At 46.0% G+C, this 9,313-nt stretch overlaps 1 protein-coding gene across 1 annotated transcript; it reads left to right on the top strand.

Annotated features, from left to right (window-relative positions):
- Positions 1–219: 219 nt before the first annotated feature.
- LOC139309286 (major histocompatibility complex class I-related gene protein-like) lies at positions 220–9,089 on the top strand. The gene is made up of 7 exons (XM_070933341.1): positions 220–337; positions 1,992–2,237; positions 2,551–2,826; positions 3,436–3,723; positions 4,141–4,206; positions 6,172–6,323; positions 7,210–9,089. The coding sequence occupies exons 1-7, from the start codon at positions 265–267 to the stop codon at positions 7,360–7,362; spliced, it is 1,254 nt and encodes a 417-aa protein (XP_070789442.1). The 5' UTR covers positions 220–264; the 3' UTR covers positions 7,363–9,089.
- The last annotated feature ends 224 nt before the right edge of the window (positions 9,090–9,313 follow it).

The raw sequence follows: 9,313 nt of genomic DNA, 5'->3' as shown, positions 1-9,313 counted from the left end.
CTCCCTCCCTCCCGGACCCCCCTCCCTCCCTCAATCCAGGACCCCCCCTCCCTCCCTCCCTCCCGGACCCCTCTTCCTCCCTCCCTCCAGGACCCCCAAGGGAGCAGCGCTGTTTTCTCTGTTCTTCGCGGACCAGACCGGAGAATGTTAGCGGAATTGGACTTCTTGGCGGATCCGAACTGGAGCAGCGCCTAAGAGGCTTGTCCTTAGCGGACGGCAGGTGTCTTCGGTTGGAAGAGCACGGGGGCGCCTGGTTGGAGAGCGATGCTGGTGCCCCGGGCGCCCCTTTCGCTCTTGGGAGTGGCGCTGGGGTCCTTGGTGGTTGCAGCCTTTTGCGGTGAGTTTCTGGAAGGATTTACGACGGGGGGGGGAGGAAACAGAAGGGGGGAGGAGCATTTTCCTGGGTTGGGTCTTTCTCTACCCCCTCAATCCCAACCTCCTTTCCCAGAGGGAAAAATCTTCCTTCTCTCGCGCTTCAGCGAGTCTGGTTTTAAAACTTCAATACTTGATTTGAAATCGGCTCCCGTTTGTATTTCTGGGAGAATAGAGAGTAGAAGTGGAAAGTGGAAAGTTTCAGACTTTAGCCCTGCCTGCCACCCTTCTCCTTGTCCTGCCTGGGCATTGGGTGAAGTCGGTGCCACCCAGCTCCCCTGTTATCAACAAACTTTGCCCTCCCTTGGAAAGAGCCTGGTCTTAAAAAACTTTGGAACCTGGTTTGTAATCAGCTCCCACTTGTATTTCTGTGAGAATAGAGAGTAAAAGTGAAAAGAGAATTTTCACAGTTTTAGTTCCTGGCTTCCTTCTCCTGCCTGGGCAATGGGCCACCTCCTGCCATCCAGCCCCACCCAAACTCTGCCCTTGTTTGGAAAGTTTGCCTCTCTGGGCAGCGTTCAGGCCTTCGACTCTCTTGTTAATTTCCATACAAATAGGGCAGGGGTGAAATCCAGCAGGTTCTGATAGGTTCTGGACAACCGGTAGCAGAAATTGTGAGCAGTTTGGAGAACCAGTAAATACCACCTCTGGCTGGCCCCAGAGTGGGGTGGGAATGGAGATTTTGCAATATATTTCCCCCAGGAGTGTAGAGGGAATGGGGATTTTGCAATATACTTCCCCCAGGAGTGGGGAGGGAAAGGGGATTTTGCAATATACTTCTCCCAGGAGTGGGGAGGGAATGGGGATTTTGCAATATACTTCTCCCAGGAGTGGGGAGGGAATGGGGATTTTGCAATATACTTCCCCCAGGAGTGGGGAGGGAATGGGGATTTTGCAATATACTTCCCCCAGGAGTGGGGAGGGAATGGGGATTTTGCAATATACTTCCCCCAGGAGTGTGGAGGGAATGGGGATTTTGCAATATACTTCCCCCAGGAGTGGGGAGGGAATGGGGATTTTGCAATATACTTCCCCCAGGAGTGGGGAGGGAATGGGGATTTTGCAATATACTTCCCCCAGGAGTGGGGAGGGAATGGGGATTTTGCAATATACTTCCCCCAGGAGTGGGGAGGGAATGGGGATTTTGCAATATACTTCTCCCAGGAGTGGGGAGGGAATGGGGATTTTGCAATATACTTCCCCCAGGAGTGTGGAGGGAATGGGGATTTTGCAATATACTTCCCTCAGGAGTGGGGAGGGAATGGGGATTTTGCAGTATCCTTCTCCTGCCATGCCCACCAAGCCACATTATGCCCACCAAGCCACGCCCACAGAACTGATAATAAAAAAAATGGATTTCACCACTGAAATAGGGCCTACCTGAGTCTTCCCTTAATGGGCAAGGGTGTGTGGGGGAGGTCACCATGGAGATCAGGCCCACAAACAGCAGGCTGGGAGGGCCCAGATGAGCAGCAGGAGCAGCAGGAGGATGTGGTGCCCAGATGTGGTGACCCACTTGCTGGGGGCCTGCTGTGTGACAATAAGATGTTGGAGGGGATGGAGCTACAGGGCAGACCCTCCCCCCCAACATTCTGCTCTTCTCTCTCCTCGCTCTCCAGGCTCCCCCTCACACTCCCTGTGCTACTTCTACCTGCATCTGCCAGAGCCCAGCTGGGGGCCGCCCCAGTTCTTCATTAGGGGCTACCTGGATGACCAGCCCATCGCTCGCTTTGACAGCCTCACCAGGAAGATGGAGCCTCTGGTGCCCTGGATGGAGGAGGCGGAGAAGGAGAGATTTCTGGCCCCTGAAAGAGTCTTCAGGGCTGACCTAGAGAAGTTATCAAAACTGGACCACCAGGCTGAAGGTGAGCAGAGGCAGAGTCACTCTTGGCCTCCAGTGGTTGCAGGGGATGTAATTGTGGGAGTTTCTTTCCTGAAAAAGGAAAACACCCCCCCAACACCCCCGATTATCTCCCTCACCTAGAAATTCTACATAGCTTGATGCCAGCCAAACAGTGTTAATTGAAGTAAAAGACATTTCTCCTTGTGTGGTAAAGGGGGGAAGGAGAAATTGGATATCTCTCCAGAAGTGCAAAAGGCGGTTGACTCTAATGCTGTCTAGGGAGAATAATTCTGGATCCTTTTCATTCACACCCATTCCCTCTGGGACTCTCTCAGGGCTTCACACCTGGCAGGTGGTTTTGGGCTGTGAGCTCATGGAAGATGGGAGCAAAGGATGGTTTTTGCACTATGGCTACAAAGGGATGGACTTCATCAGCTTTGATAAGGAGACCCTGAGATGGGTGACAGCTCAGCCCCAGGCCCAGAAGGTCAAGGACAAGTGGGAGGAGGATCCAGGATGGTCTGAGAGAAGCAAATTCTTCCTGGAGGAGACCTGCATTGAGGGGCTGCAGAGCTACCTCTCCTACAGGAACAAGACTCTGCAGAGGACAGGTGAGTGGCAAAAGGGGGGCTCCATTGAGCAGGTTTCTGTAGGCTCCCCCCTCCCCATATTGTTTCTATCCTAATCTTCCAAGACACCTTTTAAACTATTGACAGAAAGGGGTCAGGAAGTATCCCGCACTGCATTACAGGAGGAAAATAATCTTCAGTGCTCTCTTCCCCCCCCCCAAGTAAATATTAATTAATTAATTAAAAAATCTGAACAAGAAAGTCATGCTGAGGATCTCCTTCTACTTCCCTGGGAAAGTCTTGCAGAGCAAACGAAACTAATGTTCTGTGTTTGGGTCGGAAGGGAAACAATCAGTCTCTTCCTGAGTTCCATTTGAACAACTTGAACAAATTCAATTTGGGGGCTTAAAATTGAATCCGTCTGCCAAATTGGGGATTAAGTTGGCCCATGTGAGAAGCTCACCCCAAATTCTATGTACCCCTTTCAAAAATAAATCTGAAGAGCTCCAATGCCCCATTTTAGGGGCTCCCTCAGATTGAGGCAAGGAGAGGGAGCAGTGGGAGAGGATGGCCAGATGAGGTCTTGCTATTTCAGTCACCTGGCCAGAAACTCTCAAAATCCCAGGAACTCTGGTGTTGCTTCTTCTGCAGAGCCCCCAGTAGGGAAAGTGACTCGCAAAGTGGTGGATGACAGCCTGGAGGTCCTCATCTGCCAGGCCTTTGGCTTCTACCCCGAGGAGATCCAGGCCACCTGGACGAGGGACGGAGAGGCCTGCAAGTATGAGACCCTCCCTAGGAACGTGGTCCCTAACTCGGATGGGACCTATTATGTCTGGCTCAGCATTGAGATCGACCCCAAGGAGAGGCACCGTTTTCAGTGTCACCTGGAGCACGAGGGCCTGCAGGAGCCCCTGATATTAGCTTTCAAGGAGGAAACAGGTGAGAGACTGTGGGATTGTGACATGCAGAAGTAGATTTTTCACCAATGTTTGAAATGTGTGTGTGTGTATCATCTCATGTCTTCAGTTAGAGAACAAGAAATATAATCCTACATAGAGCGATATGGGAGAAGTGATTTCTGTCAGGGGAGTTGAAAGTGGTAAATTAAGAGCAATGGTATGAAGATGTGATATATGATGATATAAGAGATGATGCGATACCATAAATGAGTGGTTGTGGCTCCTCCTTCCGCCCTTCAAGGCCATTCACTCCACCCTCTTTAGCCTTGGAGGGGAGGGGCTTCCTTCAGGTGGGGGCACTTCCTGGTGGGGAAAGGCTTCCCTTACTCAGCATCTCCAATTCAGGGAACTCAGCATCTGCCTAATAAGAGCCATGTTTCTCCTTCTTTAACTACAGGGTGGTGGATTTTTCGGGTGATCGTGGTTGCCATGCCTTTGGGAGCTGGGATTCTCTTCCTGTTAGGTAAGTGAAACAATCACACTCTCCAACACCAACCCCTCTGTGTTGACTGAGCTGGTGTGGATAGGAGAGAGCCTCCCTAAGAGTTGCAGCCAGAACCCCCAGGAGACCCTTCCCCACAAACAGCATTTTGAATATGGGTCAGAAAGGAAGAAGATGATATGCAGCCATTTTCCCACTTCCTGCAAATCTCAATATATTCCTGTTCTCTGGGAGAAAAACTCTTTGGTCTCATTGGACTTACTTCAGAGGAGGACATATGAACAGCTCAGGAGTCTAGGAAAAGTCCCTTAAATGATCTGGGAAGTACTAGAAAATCCATAATCCTGTCCCTGAAGATCTATTTGCCATATCATCTGGCAAAGGGAAGCTCTATTGGAAGGGGAGGCCCATGGAAGGAGGGGCCCATGGCCTCTGCCCCTGCTTGCAATCACACCTGAGGATAGACAAGAGCAGGGTGGGAAAGGTCCAGCAGTGGAAGTTCCTGCTTCTTCTTCTGCTCCCACTCAGAGCAAGAGACATTAAAGGGAGGGAAGATGCAGGAGGTGTCTCCTCAATTGAGTTTCACCAAGTGCATCTCAGCACTTCCTAGTAATTTTCTCAGGAAGAATTAGGAAGTGCTTTGCCATTTCAGTCTTCCAGGATGGGCCTTTTGATTTGTTTGTGATTCTCTGACCCAGCCAGACCCACCTTTGCTTTTCAAGATCAGCCAAAGTTGCTGGTTCTTAGATCTGGCAAGGTTAAGATTGGGTCACAAAAGTCTCACAGTTGAATTAAGAACTACTGAGGCCAGAGTATATGGGGAAGTACCATCTGTCCCCATATTATTGATTTATATGGGGATATGTCTGATGAAAGAATTAAGTCTCAATGTTAAATTGCAGACAAAGCTGAGAATGACAATATGATTAAATATGAATAACTAATGTATAGATTGAAGGTAAAATAAAATAGGGGATTACACAGAGATAAACAGTAAAATTAAGAATATGCTTAATGAATATGCTGGAAACAGCCAAATAATAGATGAATATGCTGGGAAACAGCCAAAACAATAGATGGAGATGGTTTTTTTTTCTTTGGGTGTGATAGTTAAATAAAGATGAGTATGCTGGAAAACAGCCAAATAATATGAATATGCTGGGAAACAGCCAAATAAAATGAATATGCTAGGAAACAGCCAAAACAATAGATGATTATGCTGGGAAACAGCCAAATAATAAATGAAGATGCTGGAAAACAGCCAAAAGAAGATTATTAAGAGACAAATAGTTAAAATAAATATGACTTAAGATGGAATAGATTGTAATAGTAAAATGATTATGTTGGGATTAGTATTAAAAATGAAGGTGAATATGTTGATATGAATAGTAAAATGAAGATGATAAGATTGTAATAATGAAATGACTCTGTAAAACGAAAAGTGTAATGTGTGATAAGTTTAAGAATTATAGATGCAAGTTTAAGAGATTAGGATTTAAAGATTTATGTAATGGGTTTTAGGATATGGGTATATAGATAGAATTTAGGGTAATAATTGTAATTAAATATTGAGTTGTGTTATTTGGAAATTAAGATTTGTGGTGATATAATAGAAAGGTAAATGTTTAGATTAAGATATTACAATTGTGGAAAAATTTCTGTTTTGGTTTTTATTTTAAAAGATGTAATGGTGGCGATTTGGGAAAGAGCCTGACAAAGTGGGGTAAGGGATTGTACCTATTCATGACTGGATCAAAGCTCTGTTCTTAAAAGATGTATTTTATGTTTATGTTTTTTAAAAAAATAATATTTTTTTTCGGAAAAAAAAAAAGAATCCAAGTGGTTTAGCATTATCATTGTGAAGTAACTGATGGCGGTTCAGTGCAGATTCCTAGGGAGGCATTCAGAATAAATCCTTCTCCAGCTCAGGCAGGAGCTGCTGCCCCTGTAATAAACTAGCCATCTTCTCTTTTTGCCCTCTGTCAGGCTTCTTGTGCAGAATACTCAGAAATTATCTCTACCCGGAAGTGACAACCTGCCGTGATCAGGCTCCTTCAAAAAGCATTCTTTATTCCCCTGGCACGATAGAGAAGTTGAGATTGAAAGACCATTCTTGCCCCAAACTAACAACATCAGAGGTGAGTGTGGTTGTTGCTGACTATTGCTGCTATTTAAGAGACAAAACTCTGGGCTTCGAATGTACCTGAGAACCAAGACCATCAGGGTTGTTGGGGTGCGGAATTAAACTTTTTTCAAGGTAATAATGTGGCATGGGCTTCCTGTGGCTCTTCTGATGGGCTGCTCTGCAGGGGAAAATCTAGCTCAGCTCAGCCTCTCTCACTCATCAGCTCCAAGGAAGGAGGGAGAGAGAGAGAGAGAGAAAGAGAGAGAGAGAGAGAGAGAGAAGGAGGCAAGAGCAGGAATTGGGGGCACCCTGGGGAAATGGGGCATTTCTGTCTAGGAAAGACTGGAGGGGAGGGGGAGAAGGAAAAGGGCAGCTGAAGCCTTACAGGAAAACAAAAAAGCTCCTTGGCCATGATGAACTGGAGGCATAAGGAACCCTGGGGGGAGAAGTGAGGAAGCCCCCAACAGCAGCTCTTTGTGTATATGAGGGTTGCAAATCGGGGTGAAATCCAGCAGGTTCTCACAGGTTCTGGAGAACTGGTAGCGGAAACTTTGAGTAGTTTGGAGAACCGGCAAATACCACCTCTGGCTAGCCACAGAGTGGGGTGGGAATGGGGATTTTGCAGTATCCTTTCCCCAGGAGTGGGGTGGGAATGGGGATTTTGCAGTATCCTTCCCTTGCCACACCCACCAAGCCACACCACGCCCACAGAACTGGTAATAAAAAATTTGGATTTCACCACTGGTTGCAATCCTTCCTTCCCCTTTGGCTGCTTCCAGTCATGCCTGTGGAGGTTGCCTTGGGGGGGGGAAGAGAAAGTTAAGGGAAGAAGAAACACCCCCCCACCCCAATGCAAACAGGTTTTTTTGACTTCCTCTGGTTTTTTTTCCTCTTTGAAGCACAAGGCATCTCATGGACTGCAAAAAACGTGGACTGATCCAGGAATCACTGCGTTGTCATTGAACAAGGGAGAAGGAAAACCGCTTCAAAAATATAAAATGTGGAATGAGAGAGACCTCTCCAGGCCACGGCCAAAGCAACAGCAACCTTAACTCTGGATTCCAGGCCATCTAAAGCCCTCCAAAACCAAAAAACTCAGCAACCCCAAAAGAAACAACCGATAGTTATCTATAGCACACACTGTAAGGACTGCGCTACATAGGATAAACAGAAGACCAGCAAAGCGCATCTAACACCAGCTAGCAGTTAGGAGACATGATGAAAACTCCTTAAATTCACAATCTGTGGATAGACTCCACCATAGTTTCAAGTGGGAAACGGTGAGCTTCCTCGATCAAGCCAAATTCAGAAAAAATGGCAGAGAATTCCTGGAGGCCTGGCACTTACTGTAGACAATTAATTGGCCATCAACAGGCACATGGAGATAAACAACATCTAACAATCCAAAACCCCAAAAGGAAAAATAGTAAAACCCCAGCAATCAACACCTATATGAGCAGAAATTAACATCAAGATCAACACAAGACCAACAATCAAGTAAACAACATCCCAATCGAGCAGTCACCACCAAATCAGACAAAGAAGCTAACGGTAAACAACAGCTTAATCATGGAATCCCCAAGAACATTCCCACCAACATTGACAGGGAAAACCACAAGTATATAAAAATAAGAGCAAATCCTGCTCCCTTCCAGCACTGATGATGTTACCTAGTTTGGTAATGGAATGTCTCTCAGAGAGCACCAAGGACCCGGTTGCAGGAGGTGTTAAGCATCTGGCAATCCCGTCCGTGTGAGGCAAGGAGCAGATCCAATGCCATGTGATTTTCCTTGACTTTGGCCCCAGATCTGTTCCTCCCTGCAGGAGTCTTATATCTCTGGTTGGGGAGATCACAGCTAGTCCCACTTGAGCAGAGACATGAATGATGCCTCTTTCCAGCTGTGTCACTCCCAACCCCGGGAAAAGTCTCCTTACAAAGGAATGGAGTCAAGGAGGCATTGGAGTTTTGCTTAGGGAGATGCAGGGATGGAGATGGGGGCCTCAGGGTCTTGTGAATGCTTACTGCGGGTATATGAGAAATCATTGTGCACATCGATTTTTAAGAAGACATTTGTCTGAAATGGTATAGAGTCTCCTGCTTGAGCAGGGGGTTGGGCTAGAAGACCTCCAAGGTCCCTTCCTGCTCTGCGATTCTGTTATATTGTCCTGAAGAGCTTTGTAAATCTTGTCCCACGTTGCCAATACAATATCTTTGTATAGACATATTATCTCTGGTGGTCATGCCGAAGGGCAAAACAATACTGGCAACAAATTAAAATAATGATTGAAGAAATCACAAAACAAAAACTGGAAATGAGGCTGGAAATCTTTTTATTGGGAATAATCACAGGACAATACACCAAAGAAATAAAATATCTGATCACCCATATCCTCACAGCAGCACGTATACTCTTTGCCCAACATTGGAAATCTGAACAGTTACCCACAGAGGACAAAATAATAGCTAAAATTACAGAATGTGCAGAATTGGATAAGCTCACAAAAGAAATACAAGAGAAAGACGATACTGATTACTATTTAGTATGGCAAAGATGGTACAGCTGGCTGGAGGCAAAAATAGGAATATAAAGATAATTTTCGACTATTCAATAGAAGTACATAGAAGTAAACAAGGAGTCAATTATATATATACATATATAACCATGTAAATATGTGAATGTAGATATAGATACAAATAGAAATATGAAAATAACCCACCGTTGTAGTAACTTCTAAGAGTCAGTCATTGGACAGAATTGATGTTTGTCCGTTTTGTATGTTGTTTTAATGTATCTATGTTGGTTTGTTTTTTTTATTATTAATAAAAATATTTAAAAAAAACAATCTCTTTGTATAGATGCACTGGAAACATACTGTATAGCAGTGATGGCTAACTTTTTTGCCATCGCGTGCTAGGAGAGGGGTAGGTGGGGAAGGTTCACGCATGTGCGTGCCCACACTCATAATTCTATGCGCCCTTCCTGCGCATGCGCATTCAACCCC

Source organism: Pituophis catenifer, unplaced genomic scaffold (genome assembly GCF_029215685.1).
Source record: "Pituophis catenifer annectens isolate HBS135680 unplaced genomic scaffold, rPitCat1.0.hap2 SCAF_2, whole genome shotgun sequence".
In the NCBI taxonomy this organism is placed as follows: domain Eukaryota; kingdom Metazoa; phylum Chordata; class Lepidosauria; order Squamata; family Colubridae; genus Pituophis; species Pituophis catenifer.
This window is presented reverse-complemented; position numbering and strand designations above follow the sequence as displayed.